General features: G+C 53.4%; 3 protein-coding genes and 1 long non-coding RNA gene across 5 annotated transcripts; 2 read left to right on the top strand and 2 right to left on the bottom strand.

The window, feature by feature from the left end:
- Positions 1–96: 96 nt before the first annotated feature.
- On the bottom strand, positions 97–2937 carry CDCA3 (cell division cycle associated 3). Its single transcript, XM_038180380.2, has 5 exons — positions 2578–2937; positions 2381–2486; positions 2090–2281; positions 846–967; positions 97–483 (listed from the first exon to the last, which is right to left on the bottom strand). The coding sequence occupies exons 1-5, from the start codon at positions 2935–2937 to the stop codon at positions 343–345; spliced, it is 921 nt and encodes a 306-aa protein (XP_038036308.2). The 3' UTR covers positions 97–342.
- On the top strand, positions 2866–14887 carry USP5 (ubiquitin specific peptidase 5). Of its 2 annotated transcripts, none has more exons than XM_072043344.1 (20): positions 2866–3001; positions 3347–3472; positions 3720–3786; positions 5310–5443; positions 5777–5922; positions 6236–6420; positions 6988–7082; positions 7436–7629; positions 7792–7863; positions 9142–9223; positions 9395–9520; positions 9731–9884; positions 10279–10453; positions 11844–11932; positions 12145–12267; positions 12835–12978; positions 13132–13277; positions 13357–13510; positions 14142–14226; positions 14377–14887. In XM_072043344.1, the coding sequence occupies exons 1-20, from the start codon at positions 2894–2896 to the stop codon at positions 14468–14470; spliced, it is 2499 nt and encodes an 832-aa protein (XP_071899445.1). In that variant the 5' UTR covers positions 2866–2893; the 3' UTR covers positions 14471–14887. The 2 variants fall into 2 exon arrangements, with proteins under 2 accessions (XP_071899445.1, XP_027305581.1); XM_027449780.3 differs by having other exon boundaries at positions 12145–12336.
- A 208-nt stretch (positions 14888–15095) lies between these two features.
- TPI1 (triosephosphate isomerase 1) lies at positions 15096–17966 on the top strand. Its single transcript, XM_027449790.3, has 7 exons — positions 15096–15294; positions 16081–16204; positions 16297–16381; positions 16516–16648; positions 16878–16963; positions 17120–17207; positions 17407–17966. The coding sequence occupies exons 1-7, from the start codon at positions 15183–15185 to the stop codon at positions 17523–17525; spliced, it is 747 nt and encodes a 248-aa protein (XP_027305591.3). The 5' UTR covers positions 15096–15182; the 3' UTR covers positions 17526–17966.
- On the bottom strand, positions 15155–16074 carry LOC140003413 (uncharacterized). Its single transcript, XR_011811969.1, has 2 exons — positions 15854–16074; positions 15155–15376 (listed from the first exon to the last, which is right to left on the bottom strand). It is a non-coding gene; the product is annotated as an uncharacterized lncRNA (long non-coding RNA).
- Positions 17967–20542: the final 2576 nt, after the last annotated feature.

Below are 20542 nucleotides of genomic sequence, written 5' to 3'. Positions count from 1 at the left end.
GAACCATCAGTTCCTGACTGTTGGTCCACAGATGACATGGTGCACTGGGAGAGCAGTGTGCTCTAACTGTTCTATCAAGACAGATACAGTCACAGCAAAGGTATATAGATTTATTTACTACAGGTAAGAACTGTACAGTCAATACAGCCAACACAGAAAGCCAAAGCCTGTACTGTACATAGCACATGCAAAGCTATGACAGAATGCTCTTTCCCTTTTCCCCCAACACAGAAAGGGGAAAAGTGACAAGTCTGGAGTTCCAGTCTGTTGCAGGATTCCTCACCCAGGAAGATACTCAAAGCACAGAAGCAAATTACAGCAAGATCCTGGGAAAGGAAGTCCCTAGTTCTCCACAAAAGGACACTGCTGGTTCTCTTTGTTCAAGTCGCTCCAAGGACAGTTCCCAGCTTTGAGGTTCCTGCTCAGATCCGCTGCCACTATTTCCTTCTCCCCAAGGTTCTCTCCCAACACATGCCTCTTGACCTAGAGAAGGGAGAAGGTAAACAATGTGAAACAATCGAAAGTTAACAAATCCTCAGTAAAACATATAATCCCTTTTCAGGCCATCCAGATAGTCTGACAATGCCTGTCACTCCAGTATTTGAGTGATGGACTCTTTTCCAGAGCATAGTAAAGGATGTACTGTGGTAAGGCAGAAGATACAGACATCGAACAAGTGTTGAAGGGATCTAGGGACAAGATCATCCCATAGAAAAACACTTGGAAAGTCACCAGGTTCCACAGGCATATGAGGCCACAGCTACAGTCTAGAGCCATACAAAACACAGAAAATTAAAGAGTTCCAGGCCATTCTCCCTCCCACAGTATGAGGCATTAAGCTTTACCTGGCGAGGTGCAGAAGCACTGGGGGAATTATCATCTTGTAGGACGCTGAAGGGAGAACGGCTGTTTCCTCCAGATGTTACCAGGATTTTGTTGCCAGCCTTACGTCTTGCATACTTGCTCCCTAGTGACAGAAGGCAACAAGTCAGTGTGGTACAAAAAAGCTATTGGGTCCTGGATTTCAAGTGCCTCCTGACAGATGCAAACTAGTCTGCTTGCTTGCACAAATGTTATCCAAAATATAGAAGGATTAGTATAAGAAAAGGGCTGAGGTTGGAAGAGACCTCTGGAGGTCATCTGGAGATGACATTAGGAGACATTTCTTCTCAGACAGAGCAGTCAGGCACTGGAACAGGTTGCTGAGGGAGGTGGTGGAGTCACCGTCCCTGGGGGTGTTCAAGGAAAAGCTGGACCTGATGTTTAGGGACATGGTTTAGGGGGTGACATTGGAGGTAGGGTGATGGCTGGACCAGATGATCTGAAGGTATGTTCCAGCCTTAGGGACGATCTGGTCCAACCCTCCTGCTCAAGCAGGACCACCTAGAACACTTCTGGTTGCCCAGGGCCACTTCCAGACAGCTTTTGGAGATCTCCAAGGAGGGAGACTCCACAACCTCTCCGGGTAACCTGTTCCAGTGATGGAACTTCTCATGCTTCAGTCTGTGCCTATTGCCTCTTATCCTTGCACTGAGCACCAGTGAGAAGGGCTTCATCCTCTTTACACCCTCTCTTCACGTATCAAAGATAATCCCTGAGCATTGTCTGTTCCACACAGAAGAGTCCCACCACTCTCAGACTTTGCTCATATGAGATGCTCAGCAGTTTTCTGAATTGTGATCTATGCGAAAGACTCACAACACTTAGATGTGCTTCTACCCCCAGCAATTCCCCATGGAAAATCTGTAAGGGCCCACTGGATAAATCACCAGAACTGCAAACCTATCTCAGACAGAAGAACACTTCTATACACTTAGATTTTAGTTTTGACTGCAGATTAGGGATGTAACTTCTCAATTCCTGATGGAAATCAGTTTGGTAAGAGCACAATTCCCCAGGGGGCCCCCAGCTTACCAGTTACAGAGCAGCAAGGACAGGCTGCTGAGCTGGAAGGAAGGGACAAAGGCCAGGTGCCTGTGAAGCAGCCAGCCTTGTCCGTGCTGCAGGAGACCCCCATGGCCCTGACTGGCAGCAGCCGGTCCCCCCCGCAGCCCGGTGCCCCCCCCACCCACCCCATCCCCGCACTCACCCGCGACCGGGGCCGTCCCTGCGGGGCGCGCAGCCTTGGGGGTGGCCTCGCAGCACCCTGCAGGCGACGGGGGCCGCTCCGCCTCTCCCCGGGGGGCCGCGGCCGGCTCCTGTTGGGGCCGTGCAGCCACCGGCGACTCGCTGTGGGCGCCGAAGGCCTCGCTGAGCTGCTCCACCAGGCGCTGCAGGCTGTCTGCGGGGGGGAGGCGGCGGTCAGAGCCCCTCCAGGCTCCCCCCAGCTAATGGGGGTGGTGGGGAGGGGCGGGGGGCGCTGCCCCGCGGCCGCACTCACCGCTCAGCGCCTCCTTCATGGGCGTGCGGGAGATGCCGGGCGTCGGAGACCGAGGATCCGCGGCGGGGCCGTGCTGCGGGCTGGGGGCGGCGGGGGAGCTCAGCACCTGCAAAGGGAGGTGGGGGGGGGGGGGGCAGCGTGCGGTGAGGCGGGGCGGGAGGGGAGGGGAGGGCAGGGAGGAGGGAGCGGGGCCGTACCTCGATGGGGGTGCGCAGGATGCCGGCGCTGGGCGAGCGCGGGTCGCGGACGTGCTCCGGGCGGCGGGCGCGGGGCGGCGCGGGGGTGGCGGGGGCGCTGCCGGCGGCGCCCATGGCGGCCCCGCGCTGGCCGCCGCCGCGATTCAAATCTCCCGCGCGCCGCCCGCCGCGCGCTCCCATTGGCTGGCGCCGGGAGCCGGGCCACGCCCCTCCGCGCCTGGCCACGCCCCCGAGCCCCGCCGGGATTGGCCGGCGGCGCGGCGGGCGCTGATTGGTCGGGGTGTGTCCGCGGGCGGGGCCGCAGAGAGCCGCTGTCATGGCGGAGCTGAGCGAGGCGCTGCTCTCCGTGCTGCCGTCCATCCGCGTGCCCAAGGCCGGCGACCGGGTCCACAAGGACGAGTGCGCCTTCTCCTTCGACACGCCGGTAAGCGCCCCCCGCCGCCGGCCCCCGCCGCTCGCCGGGCTCCCCTCCGCTCCCTCCCGCTCCCGGCCCACCCGCCCGGCGGAGGGGGGGCGCCTCCCGCGCGGGGGGACATGGGACTTGTAGTCCCGCGGCGGGCGGGGCGGCGCGCGGCCGGGCGCCGAGCGGGGCGGGGCGGGACTACGCCTCCCAGCGCGCCCCGCGGCCGGCCCCTCCCGGCCGAGGCATGCCGGGAGCTGTAGTCCCGCGGCGGCGGCGGCTGTGTCATTAAGATGGCAGCGCCCGGGGGTCCGCGCCCTCACCGGGGGTGGCCCCGCGGCCCCCTCCCCTCCCCTCCCTCCCCCCCAGGAGTCGGCGGGCGGGCTGTACATCTGCATGAACACCTTCCTGGGCTTCGGCAAGCACTACGTGGAGAGGCACTTCCAGAAGACGGGCCAGAGGGTCTACCTGCACCTCAAGCGGACGCGCAAGCCGGTAAGGGAATAAAACAAACAAAATAAATAAAATACAAGAAACACAAGAAATAAACCCAAAGCCAGCCAGGTATAACCCATACACACAGCCCTTATCCTGCCTGGGGAGCTGGGATCCTCGCAGGGGTTGCCCTAAAAGCCTCAGCCTGGCCTCGTTCCGTCCCCACGCTGCTTTAACATCGATCCGTAAGTCCCGCAGCGTGCCCACCCCCCTAACCCTATCCCCCCGTTTCTTCTCCATGAGACAGAAGGAAGAGGATGCTAACTCCAGTGCTGGGGACCCCCCGAGGAAAAAACCGACTCGCTTGGCCATTGGTAAGGAAGCACCCGCGTGCCATACATTCCTTCTCCTTTCGGACCAGGCCTCTGGAGCTGTATGACCACCTTTTTCCCTTCCCTCTGCGAGGCTGCTTGAAGCTAGCATCCCCAGCTGAACTCAGACTTAAAGTCTTCTAGCACATCTCAAGTGGGCAGTGACTGCAGAATGGGTGTTGAGATTTTGTTCTGCGTTCAAAATTGCATCGTGCTTTGTGTAGATAAAAGTGTTTTGGCTTCTCCCCTAACTCCGTGTGCCTGACTCAGCTGGGCGTGCACGTCAGCCTTGGGGGCTGTTGGTTAATGGGGATGTATCCAGCGTGGGTCAGAAGGGAATTGGAAAATAATGTGTAAGTGTGAAAAAAATCAGTTTGAAGTTTCTGATAGAAAAAAAAAATATTTGTTAAACTTCTTAAAATTTGAACTGGGGTTATTGGTATAGAAAGGGAAGAAACGACTGGCAAATGCTGTGTGAACGTTTTTGGCTAGATAGCTCTCTGAAACACGAGGCTGATACTGGAGGACATACGTGAGGAGTTTAAATATTAAAAGCAAGTCCCTTTTTGGGAGGACAGCACTGATGTTCCATTACTCTTCTGCACCAACTGAAAAAGCTGTCACGGGAATCAGTGAAGATGCTTCTTATTTGGGGCAGTCTTGGCTGGTGATTCCTGAACCATTACGGAGATCTATAAAGCAGAAAGGACAGGAACATTCTCAGCAGTAACAGGTCCTTGGCCTGGTGGAGACTGACCACTAGAGGGAAATCCAGAACCCGTACCACGTCAGTCCTGCCTCTTGCTCACTTTTTCCCTAGCTGTGCCTTGCGTAGCAGGAGCCTGCTGGATTTCAGCAGTCTGTTTCACTCTGCTTAGAGTTCAGGAGCTGTGTGATGTCCTGAAGGGTTGTGTATTGCTTTACTTTGTGAAGTGATGACAGGAGATCTCTCTGGGGTGTGCTGGAGAGGCGCAGAAATGGATTATTTGCATGTGTTGTTGTGTTATGCGTGCGATTTTTCAGGTATTTTTAGTCGTTCAGGCTTGCAGCATCTGCATTCATGCGTGGCAGTTTGTGCGTAGTCTAAACATTATAGGTGTCTGAGGGAGAGTTGCAAGAGAAATTGTGTTTTGATATTTGTTTATTGTTTTGCAAGACTGGTTTTGTTTGTTTGTTTGTTTTGGGAGTACCTACAGAAATCAGAGACTGTTCCCTCCATTGCAAATGTAACTTTAGTTGGTTCTTTGCAACTGGCAAATAAGTTTTTTCTGCTTGTAGGCAGGGGCTGGAGTTTAAGCATCTATAAAAACAGCTGGTCAAAGCAAGCCCATTGTCACTAGGTTTCTATTTGCTTCTGTGAAGTCCACACCTATGGCAGCAGTTTTAGGACCCAGACAGCTTGTGGATCACTAAATTAGAGTTTTGCCTTAGTCATGGTGCCTTACTTCATGTCAGCTGTGGGCAAAGAAGCCTTGCAAGCTGTTTGGTTCTGCCCATTGCCACAATGTTTTTTTTTCTTCCTGTAGGTGTGGAAGGTGGATTTGACATCACAGAGGAGAAGTTTGAATACGATGAAGACGTGAAAATAGTTATTTTACCAGAGCATTTGGATATTCCCCGTGACGGGCTGGAGGGGCTCCCTGACATGGTCAGAGACAGGGTACGTTGGGGTGAAGGGCGGTGCTTTCTCTTGGTGGGGAGGAGGTGAACCATTACAGTGAAAGAAATGCTGCCCTGTAATAGTGATCCTGCCGAGCTGCTGTGAAGTCTCAGCCTGGAGTAAGAAGGATTACTCAACACTTTTATAAAGCAGTTAAGCAGCGCTTTGTAGTACAGAGTCCTGCTCTGTGGCTGAGGCTCCCAGGCACTGCCTTTCTGCAGCTGACTTGTAGTTCTGAGCCTAAATGCGACGTGCTGTGGCACTGGAAACTGCTTTTCTTCTGAAGAAAATGTTTTTCTTCATGTTTTTTTCCCCCTACTACTCTAATTGTAGATTGCCAGTGCGGTGGAGGCCATCCTGACGGCAGACTCAGCCTCGCGGAAGCAGGAGGTGCAGGCTTGGGATGGGGAGGTTCGGCGCGTTTCCAAACACGCTTTTTCCCTGCACCAGCTTCAGAACGACGTCCGCATCCCACCATGGTGAGCGCAGCGCTGAGGGCAGCTGTACTGCTCTGTGTCCCTGATCCACCCTGATCGCCTCCTTCTCCTGTCCTGGAACAGCAGCAGATGGGATTTCTTTTGTGAAGCCTTGCCCTGTGGCTTGTTGTAGTAAATTCAGGGGAAGGGGCAAACTAAGGCATGTCAGGATGTCCAATGTCTTGAAGTAAGAGAACTGAGAGCACAGAAACCTTTGCTTGTGCTATGGCCAGTGGGTAGTAACAGAGGGGGCGTGGGCAGTAGAACCCGAAGGTTTTCACCCTAACAGCTCCTCTCCTCCCTTTCTTCTCAACAGCGGCTGGAAGTGCAGCAAGTGTGACATGAGGGAGAACCTGTGGCTCAACATGACCGACGGAGCCATCCTCTGCGGCCGGCGCTACTTCGATGGCAGTGGGGGCAACAACCACGCGGTGGAGCATTACCGGGAGACTGGCTACCCACTGGCTGTGAAGCTGGGAACCATTACTCCTGACGGGGCTGGTGAGAAGAAGGGGGCTGCAGGGAGGGGGAGGAATCCCCACGCAGGCTGGCTGTGGGCTCTGATGAGGCGCATAAGGGAGGATTTCCAGGTACCAGGCTGGCGTTGCCTGTGTTACGACCTGGAAAGTCTGGCATACCATGAACCATTCCCACTCTGACAGCTGCTTGTGGCAGGGAAAGAACCAGCAGATAAAACCCTGCCTTCCTCCTTCCCTCGCTTGTACTTTAAAGGATTTTAGAAATTATCCAGATTGCTTGGTGTGGTGGCGTTTACCTAAATTTATCAAAGGATTTTGTGTCGAAAACCTGAGTGGAGTAGCACAGTAACCCACTTTCCTTACTCCAGGCATACGTGTAACTCTATATCTTGATCAATGAGAAAGTTGTTTGTCTTGTCACATGTTCTGGAGGAATTTCAATATTCTCTCTGTTGGCTACTCTCCTGAAAAAAAAAGAGAGAGGAAAATCCAACTGCTCACTCTGTCAAAACTCCCAGTTCTCTTCATCCAGAGTGAATTTTAGATGACAGGCCGTCAGTCTTTCCTTTTCCTTTGTGTCCCTGCGTAGATGTCTACTCCTACGATGAGGATGACATGGTGTTGGATCCCAACCTGGCAGAACACCTTGCTCACTTTGGGATTGACATGCTCAAGATGCAGAAGGTGAGGGGGAGTTCCTGCGTAGGCCCAGAGTGGGAGAGAAGCAAGTCTAAGATTTCTTAGCTGGATCCCAGCTTTCTGCGGCTATGCAGAACCATTCCATAGTGCTGGTGCATGATTTCCGTGCTCCTTTTTAAAGGATAGTTCAAATTTTTCTCATGTTTCTTAGCATTCCTCCTTCTGTCCCAGATACTCAAATATTTGAAAAGAATTTTTATATCTTCCTCTTCTTCTAATTTAATCAAACAGGATTAATTCAACCCTTTACGTTTCTCTACTGTGTTGCCCTTTTCATGCCTCAGATGTTCACTTGAGTCTTCACTGAGAGTTTTTTTTTCCTGTGACCCCCTCCACAGACAGACAAGACGATGACAGAACTGGAAATAGACATGAATCAACGCATTGGGGAGTGGGAGCTCATCCAGGAGTCTGGTGTGCAGCTCAAGCCCCTCTTTGGGCCTGGGTACACTGGCATCCGTAACCTGGGCAACAGTTGCTACCTCAATTCTGTGATGCAGGTGCTGTTCAGTATCCCAGACTTCCAGAGAAAGTAAGTGAGCTTAACCTCTCGTTTCCACTGGCCTGGGATCCCCTGGGATCAGTACAGAAGTCTCCTAGAGCTGTGAGCTTCTGGTGCAGGACTCAGACTCAGAGCTGTGTTTTTACTGGGCGAGTCCGTGCGTCCTTCAGGTGGCTCCGTCCTGTTTTGCAGGTACGTGGACAAGCTGGAGAAGATATTCCAAAGCGCACCTTCGGACCCCACACAGGACTTCAGCACACAAGTGTACGTAGACTTTTGGTGGGAGAAGGAAGGCCGAGGCTGCCTGGGTGCGTCTCCTCTGCTTTGCTGCAGGTTTCTCCCTCAAGCCTTGCCTCTTGGGTTCCTTTCCATCACCAGACGCGCTGATCCTCAGCGATCGATAAGGGTCTGAGCCAGAAACCCTCTGCTGATAGCCCTAGATGGAGAGGACAGGGGTTACCCCAGTGCTCATGAGAGGCTCTTAAATGTAGTACGTGGGGAATGCAGTACCGTCTGCTACCACGGGGGGATTTCTCCTAGGCATATTCTGTCAGCGTAACAGCAAAAAAAATGCTGGCATTCTGCAATGGGGGGCTAAGAGCAAAGACATACATAGATTTAGAAAAATTCTCTCTGTGGATAGCTTACATATGCTTAAGGAGGCTTCCTGCAAGAGATCTTGTGCAGACACTAGCAGGAGAATATACAGCAGAAGGAGCACAGGATTTCAGAGGGTGTTTGATTTTAAATACATGGATTCTCTGCTGCATCTGCTCTTAAAACAGCCAAGCAGTGTGTGGAGGTTTGGGATGGAGGAATGGAAGGGGGCATTTGAGGAAGAGAGTCCAGAGGTAAGGGGAGGGTCTAAATTTGGACAGTCCGGGGTGAGGTGCTCAGTTAGGAGGGAATTGAGAAAGACTTTTGCCTGGGCAAAGGGCTGAATTGGTTGGGTTTGGATCCAGACAAATGGCGACAGTGATGGGGAAGAACTGGAGTGAGGTGGAGTAAAAGGAGGGTCTGGGCGTAGGAGGAAATCAACTGAACGTTGCTGCTGTCCATGCAGTGCCTCAGGCAGTTATTCTTAACTTTCCCCTTGGGAAAATGTGATCAGTCTGCTCGCAGCAATGCTATTTCTGGCTCAGGCAGTTTCAGCGTGCCCTGCTGTCTCCTGTGCAGCCTGTAAGATACACTGCTGCTGTACCCATGTCAGGCTGCGGAATCCTTTGGCTGTTGCACAGCTGCTGTAGGGCTCAGCACTGGCTGCCCTTCTGCGGGGAAAAGGAAGCTGTTCCTTTATCCCCACGCTGCAAACAATGGCTGAGTTTCATGCCCAGAAGTCCTAGTAACTTTCCAGTGGGGGATGTCTCATGCAACCAGAGAGCAGACCAAGAGAAGACAATCTGGGCTGGTGCAGCTGAGAAAGCTGGTTCCTGTGGCATCGGCAGTCATGTCGGTGTTAAAGCTGGAGGGGTTGTTGTGGCTCCTGGAGCGTGAGGGGCCAAAGAAGATAGGTGGGTGCTAACAGGGACTTCATCATTCCAGAGCCAAGCTGGGCCACGGGCTGCTGTCTGGGGAGTATTCAAAGCCAGTTTCTGCGGAAGGGGAGCAGCAGCCTGATCAGAAGGTGAGCCCTGGGTGCGGTACCCGTGTGATGGGGGGAGAGAGGACCATTTCTAAAGATGTGTCGTGGGGCCCTGTCACCTGAAGAGCGTGGCTAAGAGTAGAGTGTCGCATGTCACAACACAAACGCTTGGCAAACCGTGACCACCTTCCTCTTCCACCTTGTTCTTTGCAGGGTGTGCAAAACGGCATTGCTCCCCGCATGTTTAAGTCCCTGATCGGAAAGGGACACCCGGAGTTTTCCACTAACCGACAGCAGGACGCCCAGGAATTCTTTCTGCACTTCATCAACATGGTGGAGGTAATGGCTGAGTTCGTATCGCTAATTTTGGAAAAGCCTGGCTTTGTTTTCCTGCTGTAAGAAGGGGGTGAGGTATGGAGGTGAGATGTTGGCATTTGGAGCAGAGAGAGGGAGAGAACACAGGGAAAAGGGGCAGGTAGCACCTGTGGGAGAAGAAAGAGAGATGTTCAGCTGTGTTACATCTACCCTTTTAACCTCTCCCTTGTTCAGAGGAACTGCCGCAGCTCGGAGAACCCCAATGAGGTCTTTCGTTTTCTGGTGGAGGAAAAGCTGAAGTGCCTGGCCACAGAGAAGGTGAAATACACCCAGCGTGTGGACTATATCATGCAGCTGCCTGTGCCCATGGACGCTGCACTCAACAAAGGTCAGTAATGTGCTGAGGCCGGAATAGTAGCAAACGTTATGGATGGGTATTGTACATTTCTTACAGAGCTCCTTAAACGGGAAAGGGGCTTCCTCAGGGTATTGCTTTGCCACTTCTGAAGCCAGATCCTTCACCTGCCATTGTGGGATTGGGCTGATCTCTGTAGGGGTGGCATGACACAGTGATGCCTCCTCAGAGCCTTTCCCTCCTACGCTTCAAGCTGGGCTATGATTTAACAGCAAAGTGGCAGAACAGTGCTCGCTAGAAGCAGCCAACTTTGTGCTGCGTTCTTTAGGACGTGTTTGTAGGCCTCTTCTGCCTCCGGGTGTAGCTTACACCAGTTATTTTGTTAGTACCTAGAGGTGGTCCTTGACTCCCGTGCCTTATTCTCTAGATGAACTGCTGGAATACGAGGAGAAGAAGCGGCAGGCAGAGGAGGAGAAGCAGCCACTGCCTGAGCTGGTGCGAGCCAAGGTGCCTTTCAGCTCCTGCCTAGAGGCCTATGGAGCTCCAGAGCAGGTGGATGATTTCTGGAGCACAGCCTTGCAGGCCAAGTCTGTGGCTCTCAAGTGAGTGTGTGTGTATGTGTGTGTACAGCTAGCTAGGCTATGACATCTTCGGGATCTCCCTTGTACTGTTTGGGGAAGGAGCATTACCAAAACATTGCAGTCCTCCAAGCCCTGTATCCGTAGAGCACTGAAACAGAAGCGAACCAGTTCAGCAGTGCTGGAGTGTTTGCCCTGGAAGGATTACAGTGGGCACAACAGCCGTGCTAGTGAAATGCTGACCAGCAGATTTCAGTTCCTGAGAGGCTACAAAAACACACTGATATTCCAGAAAACTGGCAGCTTTTATTCTAAATCCAGAATTTAGCTTTAAAATCAGTACAGGGTGTGGCAGCACCAGCCCTGCATGGTCTCCAACTCTCTGTAAGGGAAGTTTTTAGCTGGTAAAGTTTGAGCAAAACACTGGGTATAACGGACACCTGAGTTATTTAAAAGGATGCTAACTTAAATGCTAATAGCAGGGCTTAAAACATAGCTTTGATTTGTCTTGCTGTCAGCAGCACGTGCAGCAGTGCAAAAGTCTAACTTTACAGACTTCAGCAGCTTCCTTCTGCGATGCTACTGACTGTTCCTCCGCAATGAAAGAGCAGTCCTCAAAGAATCCAGTAAATCCATACGATGGAATGTGTTTTTACAACAAACATAATGCTATTAAGCAATAGCTACTGAAAATGAACAGTCAGTAAAACGATCACTTTGAAAAATACCATTGTTTTGCTTTTAAATAGAGAATTGTGTTCATGCACTTCGTAAGAATTACATTCTTACAACTACCATGGCTTGAGTTAATTTTACAATGTTACAATGGTTCCCTGATAATAAGTATCTGTTTCTCTTACTATTGTTTCTCCCTTCACAAACATTCCCCTCTGTTTCAGAGATGCCAAACACCCTTTCCCTCAAATTGTCTAACTAAGCATTCAATCAAATTCAGTCATTGTTAGCTTAAAATTTGCTGCTTCCACTTCGCATCTGAAGAAGCGCTCTTGCACTTGAAAGGTTGTCCCTTTTTGCAGCGTTACCTGTCGGTCCAATAAAAGATGTTATTTCCACCGCGTTCCTTAAGGATCAGACTTCAATTATTTTAATTAATACTGAAATCTGAGGAAGCTGGTAAAATGCAGGACTGAGAGACAGAGAACATGCTATTATTTTCCTTATCCCCCAAGATTTTGTAAATGCTGCATTCCATCTCGTTTGGTCGGAGCATCTGCTTTAGAAGTTGCTTTGTGTTTGAGGAGCTGTAAGCTCAGCATAGGAGAGCTGCACGGTTTTGTTTCTCTCTGCCTTAGGGCATCCCTCCACCCCACTGACTGATTTCTTGAACCAACTAGATGTCCTCAATCAGTGCTGACAAAGCATAAAAACTAGCTGTGATGTTAATCTCTTTCAGAACAACGCGGTTCGCCTCTTTCCCAGATTATTTGGTGATCCAGATCAAGAAATTCACTTTTGGTCTGGATTGGGTGCCCAAAAAGCTTGGTAAGAAGGACAAGAAGTACAGAGCATATAAGGTATTGGGTGTCCTGTGTGGGTATTGTGGTTGGGACTGCAGAAAGGAAAGAAACTACCCCAAAAGGAGCTGCAGGCTGGCATGCTGTATCCCCAGTAGGGCAGACTTACCCTTCTAGATCTCCCAACGGGGTCTTTTGTTTGTGGCCTTACGGCAGGCTGAGCAGCGCCGTGTCTTGCAGATGTCTCCATTGAAATGCCCGAGGAGCTGGATATCTCTGCGCTGCAGGGAACGGGGCTGCAAGATGGAGAAGAAGAAATGCCAGACATCGCGCCCCCGCTGGTGACACCAGACGAGCCCAAAGGTAGCCTGGGGTTCTATGGCAACGAGGACGACGACTCCTTCTGCTCCCCTCACTTCTCCTCTCCGACATGTTAGTGATTCTCCTCCTCTTTTCCTGATGCCTGACTCGTTTCCTTGCTCTCCCTGTCTTGTCTCCAATCCTCGCGGTTTCCACTTGCTCAGACTTTCCCTGTCCCTCTGTCAGTGAATGCCGGCTGCCTCCCCTGCATGCCTGTTATGCAAGGGAGTCTGTCGATTCCTGTACCGTGGAAGACGGGGATGTGGCACGTCTGGTGCATTTAGAGGGGGCAGAGCTGGGGTTTATACAAGGTTTAATTGGCAGAGGGTAGGGCTTGAAGGCTAGGGAGAGCCAGTGCTGCTGAGTTCATGCAGTAAATCCCCCTGAGTACCTGCTAGTGAGACTGCACTTTTGAAGAAGAAAGTTTGTAAAGGATGAGGACACCAGAGCCAGAACTTGGGTGAAACAAAGCCAGGAAATGATGGCTTGGGGGACCGTGTGGGACTGCACAGAACGGAGCAGGCAGGACTTGGGTGGGAGAGGGTGTCTGTAACCTCTGTCTTCCCACAGCCCCCATGCTGGATGAGTCGGTGATCATCCAGCTAGTGGAGATGGGCTTTCCCATGGACGCCTGCCGCAAGGCTGTGTACTACACGGGGAACAGCGGGGTCGAGGCTGCCATGAACTGGGTCATGTCCCACATGGATGATCCAGGTAGGAGACCACGCGGCCATGACAAAGCTTATGGCATCTGGGTCCTTGCACTTCCTGACCCACTTCAGCAGTGGAAATCTAAAGCGGTCTGAACCTCAGGCTGCCTCCCTTTTGGAGGCGTCTAACGGCTCTGTGTTCTGTTTTCCGCTGCAGACTTTGCCAACCCATTAGTTCTCCCGGGATCCAGCGGACCAGGGTCAACTATTGCTTGCCCAGACCCTCCTTCAGAAGACAGCGTGGCCACCATCGTCTCCATGGGCTTCTCCCGGGACCAGGCCATGAAAGCGCTTAGGGCAACGGTGAGAGTCAGGGGTGGCATCAGAGTGAAATGGTGCCCTCAGGATCTGCAAGCTCATAATCTTTGCCTTTGCCTTCCAGAACAACAGCCTGGAGCGTGCCGTGGATTGGATCTTTAGTCACATTGATGACCTCGACGCGGAAGCTGCTATGGATATCTCAGAGGGGCGCTCGGCAGCAGACTCCATCTCCGAGTCTGTCCCTGTTGGTCCTAAAGTGCGCGATGGGCCTGGAAGTGAGTTCCAAGCAGTGGGAACGTCGATTTTGGGATGCAAACTCAGCATGGCCTTTATCCTCCCTAATTAATGCAGTAAACCCATAGGTTTTAGCAGCAGCAGCTCCCACAGACTGAGCTGGTTACTTGGGTGGTGGGAGCTGGGAGGAATAGAAGGATGGCAAATATAGGGCCTAACCTTTCTGGCTGGGCATTACTGGAAGCTGTGAGAGAGAGGCAACGGAAGAGACATCTAGTGAAAGATTGTGCTTCTTTCTCCCCGTCTTGTCTGGAGGCCTTTCTGATCCTCAGGCTTCTATTGTAAAAGCAAGCTCCAGTCCATTTGCAGAACTGATCCCAGTGTTGCATGGCAGCTGGACACTGTAGGGAGGTGGAATCCTCACCATTACCCATCTCACAGACCTGAGCCAAGTGAACACTTGAGAGAGAGAAGGCTGAATGGGAATTGCCATCTCCTGTTAACTGTCATGTTTGGCCTTGAGACCAAGCTCTCACAGTCACACTTGACAGGGTCCCATTTTTAAGACCCTTCAGGTCTCACACATCAGGAATTCCCTAGAGGGAGGGTTGCTGGGGGTGCGAAGCCTTTCCTCTTTCTCTGATAACTCCTCTTTCCCCTCTTCCTGTCAAGAATATCAGCTGTTTGCCTTCATCAGCCACATGGGCACTTCGACTATGTGCGGCCACTACGTTTGTCACATCAAGAAAGATGGCAGGTAAGAGGGATTTTGACAACATAAGGGAAAAGCTTTATTTAAATCATTGTCCTGTGCTGTTTCCTCAGACATTTTGGGGGAAGGAAGCAGGGACTCGCACCCTTGCCACGCAGCAGCGTCCCTGAGCTCTCCCCCTTCTACCTGTTGCAGGTGGGTGATCTACAACGACCAGAAAGTCTGTGCTTCTGAGAAGCCCCCCAAGGACCTGGGCTACATCTACTTCTACCAGCGGATCCCCAGCTAGGACGGCCTCCTGCTGCCTGCGGAGAGGGGGAAAGCGGGCTGAAGGCAGAGGGGGGCAGCGGCGGGGGCGGCGAGGATCAGAGCAGGGTCCGTCTCCTCTTACCCCGCTCCTCCCTTCACGCTCTCCCCGTGGAGACCAAGGTGGAAGGAAACTGGGGGGGCCGGAGCCCCCTTGGTTGGGGACGTGAGTGAAGGGGGTTGGGAGGGAGGGGGGAGGGAGAAAATAATCAGTTTCTGTAGGAGATGCCCTCGGTGCCCCCGCCCTGTGCCACACGCCGCCATGGCCTGAAGGGGGGAAAAACGGGGGGGGGGGCTGCGTGTGCGTGCGGCTTGTACCCCGAGCGGCGCGGGAGGCACCGGGGGGGCCCCGCGGATTGCCAAAATACACGAGGGACGAAATAAAAAAAAGCCGAAATCAGCCCCGGCTGCTCGCCGCCTCGCTCTGTGGGGGCTGCGGGGACGGGGGCCGCCGGCCTGAGGGGGCGCTGAGGGGCTCCCCGCCCCTCCCCCACCACCGCCGCCACTAACGGCCGCTGCGCGCGCCGCCCGCCTCGCCTCAGCGCGGGGGGCGTGGCCTCGGGGAGGGGGCGTGGCCTCGGCCGCCGCCGGGCTATAAAAGGGGCGGCCGCGGGCCGGGAGCCGCCACTGACCTTCGGCTGCGCCCGGGACGCGCTGCTCGCTGCCACCCCCTGCTCCTCCTCACCGCCCCCGCCATGGCGCCCAGGAAGTTCTTCGTGGGGGGCAACTGGAAGATGAACGGCGACAAGAAGAGCCTGGGCGAGCTGATCCACACGCTGAACGGCGCCAAGCTCTCGGCCGACACGGGTGAGGGCGCGGCCGCACGTCGCGCACGTCCCGCGCCGAAATGTCAGAGGGCGGCCGTGAGGGAGCGGGGGGTGGGGGGGCCCTAAATATAAGGATAAATATAAATAAATGCGGCCGCGCTAAAAATACCGCGACACCGGATCCCGGCCGCCTCCTCCGGTAGCGTGGGCAGCGGGGGGGAGCCGGGCCCCGTGGGGCTGGGGCTGGAGCTGGGGCCTCCTGCCCCGGGGCTCCCTCAGGGCGCTGAGGCGGCCCCGCCAGGCCCTGCCCCCATCCGCACCCCTTTGCCCTCCTTTATCGCTCCAGGAGGCCCCCTGCAGCCCCCCTGCCCCGCTGAGGGGCGCAGAGTGCAGCATTGCAGCTGGGGTCGCTCAGGCTGTACCCCCCCCCCAGAGCGTGCTGTTATAATCCCAGGTGTAACCCGATGCTGCCCTTTTCCCCCCCGGTTCAGCATAGCCTCTGCAGCAGGGCAGGATTCCTGCCCGGTTTCTTGGTTGGGCCGTTTCCAGGAGACCCTGCGTGAACCAGCTGAGGGGCCTGCCTCTCTGCACGGTCTCACCTATCTGGCTGCTGGAAAGGGTTTCCTCCTTGCTGTCGAGGCATCAGATAGCAGGGATATTCCTGCTTTCTGATGCTGCAGCAGGTCCCCCAAATGTCATGCATGCTGAGCCTTCCTGGCAGAGTGTAGGGAAGGAAATGATGACCTCTTAAGTCATCAGGCTCAGGGTTGGGTGCAGTTTCTGCCCCTGGCTCTTCCTGAAAGTGGCCTTTTTCTCTGCCTTCCAGAGGTGGTTTGTGGAGCTCCTTCAATCTACCTTGACTTTGCCCGTCAGAAGCTTGATGCAAAGATTGGAGTTGCAGCACAGAACTGCTACAAGGTGCCAAAGGGTGCTTTCACAGGAGAGATTAGGTGAGCCCAAAGAGAAGTGCAAGGCCAGCATGGCTCTGCAAAGTTTGGTGCCTCCAGATGTGAATTAATACTCTCACCTCCTTTCTCCTCAGCCCAGCAATGATCAAAGATATTGGAGCTGCATGGGTGATCCTGGGCCACTCAGAGCGAAGGCATGTTTTTGGAGAGAGTGATGAGGTGAGAGGCCGTGGGATGGAGAGATGGTACAGATCAGATAGGTCTGTGAAGGCTGGAGGGATGAGCAGTTTGTGGGAAAGACAGGAGCACGAATAGGTGTGACTGTCACTTGCCTTTTTCTCTTCCATTCCCAGCTGATTGGGCAGAAGGTGGCTCATGCTCTAGCTGAGGGCCTTGGTGTCATTGCCTGCATTGGAGAGAAGCTGGATGAGAGAGAAGCTGGCATAACAGAGAAAGTGGTTTTTGAACAGACCAAGGCTATTGCTGGTAAGGGAAGAAAATGGACTTTTTACCCTTAAGACATGTGGGAAATGGCTGCTACGGCCTTAACGGCCTGTTCCTGGCCTTTCTGGAAGGCTTGCAGATCTGTTGCTGTGAGTGTTCACACAGTAATGGTCATGTTAATAAAAGGTCTGCATGTTCCAGAAAGCTTTCCAGGTCTACCCTTCCCAGCGTGAAGTACTGTGCTTGCTTACACCTTCTCCTTTCTCCCCAGATAACGTGAAAGACTGGAGTAAAGTGGTTCTTGCCTACGAGCCAGTTTGGGCTATTGGAACTGGTAAAACTGCAACCCCCCAGCAGGTATGCGCAAGGGAAGGGTGGCTGACAGGATGGCTGGCTGACCCTTCCTGTTCCAGAGGTCCTGCCAGATGATGGAACAAGACAGTTCCTTCTTTGGAAGGGAGCTGTACACAGGATGGCCCAGTCCTCAGTGGGACTCCTTCTGTTCCATTGCAGGCCCAGGAAGTTCATGAGAAGCTGAGGGGATGGCTCAAAAGCCACGTATCTGATGCTGTTGCTCAATCAACTAGGATCATCTATGGAGGTAAAGGAGTCTGAAGCCCCTTCCCAGTGCAGGAAGCACTTAGATCTCTGCTTATTGCTGCAGCTGTACAGCACTGCTCTGCTAATGAGGAAATAGGAGGTTGGCAGAGCATGAGGCACTAACTGGTGGTGCTTCAGGCTGTCTACATCTGTTAAAAATACCATTCTCTGCTCATCTCTTAATCCTGTTCCCTCCTTAGGTTCAGTCACTGGCAGCAACTGTAAGGAGCTGGCCTCTCAGCATGACGTGGATGGCTTTCTTGTCGGCGGAGCTTCCCTCAAGCCAGAGTTTGTGGATATTATCAATGCCAAACACTGAAGCTCCAACGAGGAGCAGTCCCTTAACGGTTCAAAGCAAGAAACAGAAGCACGAAGGGACCTTTCATTGCACATGTCTAAGTACAGAGGCCTCTTCTGAGGCTTCCCCCCCAACCACGGTCATTGTTCTAGCTGTGCTGCTAACCCCCACCACCCTGTTGGAGTCCTGTCAGTGTCAGCTTGTCTCAGTCTCTGAATTGGCAAAATCCTCGGTTTTCTGTTGAGCTGTTTGAGCCCACAGTCAACTTGGCCATTGCCTCCCCCTTTGAACGCAGTGCTACGGGTAGAGATGGCCGTTAGTACTGGGGGAGGAGGAAGGAACCACCATGTGCTGCATCCTGCAGGCCCATCAGCAAGGGGCCTGGTAGCTTAGACCTTTGTGAGACACCTTACCTCACCGATGTCCTGTACTGAACAATAAATGAAAGGGAAATTAAAAGAAGTGGTGTGTCTTGGATCTTATTCAGGAGTGATTAAGGACAAGGTGTGTCCAGAACTGGCATACTTGCTCCTGGTGAGCTCTCACTCCTGGCTGCAAGAGAGTAACAGGGTTTGGGTTTTTGGTCTTGTTTGTGGGTTTCTGTGGCTGGTGGTTTGGGGTTTCTTTTGTTTGCTAAATTACTCCAATAGGCATTGCACAGCTTCAACCTGTACTTTGCCATTGCAGTGCTTGCTTAGGGCACGCCCCAAAGCACCTTTCATCTTTCCCATTGCAGCTTTCTTCTGGCTCCATGGTGCTCTGTGTGCACCTATTCCAGCAGGTGCTGGAGCACCTGCCTGTCCTACCGGTGAGCTGATCTTTCCAGGCAGGCCTGGTGAAGGGCTGATTTTGACCCTCCTTGCCTGTGAGAACTGGTGGTTGATTTTGCTGCCCATTAAGTGAGCTCCCTCTTCGCACAGGAGATTTTCAGGCTGTGTGCTGAGACTTCGCTTACAGCCACGTGGTGGGGGGTAGGAAAGGAAAGCCAGACCAGAGCTGGGAGCTTTTAGGTAGCGCAAAGGGCAATGAAAATGGAAGTGCCTGGCAAGGAGGAGCTTAACCGAGGCGGCGCATCACTGGGTGTGTGGGCAGCGCGCTGCTACACAGCAGGCATGCAGAAGGGGGACTCAGTTAATGCGTGCCTGAGGGATCCTCTCCCACCCCACGCTGTCCGTTCTGCGGTACTTGTGCTCCTGGCACCTTCCTCCCCTCGCACTCCGGCTGTTGGAGCCTCCAATAAAGCAGGGGGTGAGGGTGGTCCGAGCCTGAGCAGGTGAGGGATGGAGGAGGAGGATCCGAGGAGCTCTGCCATGCTGCAGCCCCAGCAGCGGCTCCAGGGAGGGATGGGGCCGGTCCCGGAGCGCCCCCCGGTGCCCGGCCTCTGTCCGGGACACCCCCCCTGCAGTGATGGGAGCAGCAGGCTGAGGATGAAGGCAGTGACAGCAGCACGGAGACGGCTGCTACGTGCTCTATGTGCCCGGAGGGGCGTGCAGAAGAGGACGTTTCAAGATTATTTTTTTTTTCCCTTTGAAATCTCTGTGGCTTCTGCAAACAAAGCGCTTCTGAGCGGCTGTTGGGGCACGGCCTCAATCTGGCCCTGCCACAATTAGAGCATTTGGGGACTTGCAGGGACAGGGACTGTGCCTGCAGGCTGCCAGCAGCCGGCGTGCCGGGGCACTCGCAGGACGAGCCTCAGGCTGCGGCTCCGCTGTCAGCTCTGCTGCTGCCCAGCCCTGCCTGAAGAGCAGCTCGGCGAGAACCCAGGAAAGTGACCTACATAGACAAAACAGATGGGAGTGGAGCAGCGCTCTCGCTGTTTTCAGGGGAATACACGCACACAAAAACATTTAATGAGGAGTAGAGTCGTGGACAATAATCTCTGCATCAGCAGCAACCTCGGCTTTCTTCTTTTTGCACGCTTTCTGGCAGGAAGGACCACAGCTTTGCCGAGTGGAAACGCTGCCAGATCCTCACCCTGACTGAGAATTGTAGGAGCTGGATCTTAAATGTGATGCTGCTAGGGGGAAGGCGTACTGTGCCATATGTGACAGCCCCAGCTCCAACCAGGGGCCAGGCTGAGCACTCATTCCCAGTAGGCACAAGCACAAACACACCTGTACATCACATATGGGTATATGCACATGGATGGCCACACAGGTAACTCAGAGCACTCGCATGAACCCAGGCAGTACTGGCGGCCTTGTCCCATGCCCCTCTGGCTGAACAGGACAGGGGGCCACTAGCGAACACATCCATAGGTAGGCACCCACACATGGACCTGGGGCTTTCCCTGGGACAACACCTACAAATAGCCAGGTACCGTTCTGCCTCCCCCTCCTGCTGTTACCTCTCTGTGCTCCTTTCTGAGTGTGCAGAGGAGTTTTTACCACTTAACCTAACAGTTGCCTCCTTACTGATCAGTATAGTTTGGGGTTTTGTTTTATTTATTTATTTTGTATACCCTGAATAAAAATTCTCTTTTGAAGATTTCAATTTCCCTGTATAATTTGTCCTGTCTAAAAAAGGTCTTTGGTCATCTGGAAACAAAACAACTCAACCATATGTTGCTATTGTAAGACTCACGTAAAACATGCATACAGACACGCATTACTTCTTCCAGTCCATTCTTCAACATAAAGGAGAGAGGAATGGGAAGAAAAGCATGTCGTTGCTTTTCTTCCTGCACTGACTCTAAGGATTCACTGAAGGGCTCCCTAAAGCTCCTGGAAAACAAAAGCAACAGCCAGAAAGCTTTCAGTATGGTGGGTTGTTTTTGCAGGAGATAGAATGGTAAAAAATAATAATAATAATGTGTGGGTTAATGCAGGTGGAGTAAGAGATCGGCACTGGGGTGTCAAGGGATGAGGCAGGGGACACTGGTGGTGGCTTGCTCATGGTCCTGAGCACGGAGGAGTGCTCTGCAGCAGGAACAGCAGCTGATGCATGAGCTGCAGGAGCTGGGGCTCTCATGCCTGGCAGTCATGTGTTGACCACACGAGCAGCACATGCTGAGCAGCAGAGCCAGCGTGGCACTGACC

This window comes from Anas platyrhynchos, chromosome 1, assembly GCF_047663525.1.
Source record: "Anas platyrhynchos isolate ZD024472 breed Pekin duck chromosome 1, IASCAAS_PekinDuck_T2T, whole genome shotgun sequence".
Lineage (NCBI taxonomy): Eukaryota > Metazoa > Chordata > Aves > Anseriformes > Anatidae > Anas > Anas platyrhynchos.
This window is presented reverse-complemented; position numbering and strand designations above follow the sequence as displayed.

What these genes read in the sequence shown, in the direction of transcription:
- TPI1 (XM_027449790.3), top strand. Translation starts at nt 15,183, where the DNA reads ATGGCGCCCAGGAAGTTCTTCGTGGGGGGCAACTGGAAGATGAACGGC. An exon ending in ACAGACCAAGGCTATTGCTG is followed by an intron (nt 16,649 to 16,877) that starts GTAAGGGAAGAA and finishes CTTTCTCCCCAG; the next exon opens with ATAACGTGAAAGACTGGAGT. An exon ending in AAACTGCAACCCCCCAGCAG is followed by an intron (nt 16,964 to 17,119) that starts GTATGCGCAAGG and finishes GTTCCATTGCAG; the next exon opens with GCCCAGGAAGTTCATGAGAA.
- CDCA3 (XM_038180380.2), bottom strand. Translation starts at nt 2,937, where the DNA reads ATGGACGGCAGCACGGAGAGCAGCGCCTCGCTCAGCTCCGCCATGACA. An exon ending in AGGGACGGCCCCGGTCGCGG is followed by an intron (nt 968 to 2,089) that starts GTGAGTGCGGGG and finishes TTCTGTCACTAG; the next exon opens with GGAGCAAGTATGCAAGACGT. An exon ending in GTGCTTCTGCACCTCGCCAG is followed by an intron (nt 484 to 845) that starts GTAAAGCTTAAT and finishes TCCCTTCTCTAG; the next exon opens with GTCAAGAGGCATGTGTTGGG.
- USP5 (XM_027449780.3), top strand. Translation starts at nt 2,894, where the DNA reads ATGGCGGAGCTGAGCGAGGCGCTGCTCTCCGTGCTGCCGTCCATCCGC. An exon ending in ACATGCTCAAGATGCAGAAG is followed by an intron (nt 7,083 to 7,435) that starts GTGAGGGGGAGT and finishes CCCCCTCCACAG; the next exon opens with ACAGACAAGACGATGACAGA. An exon ending in CACATCAAGAAAGATGGCAG is followed by an intron (nt 14,227 to 14,376) that starts GTAAGAGGGATT and finishes TACCTGTTGCAG; the next exon opens with GTGGGTGATCTACAACGACC.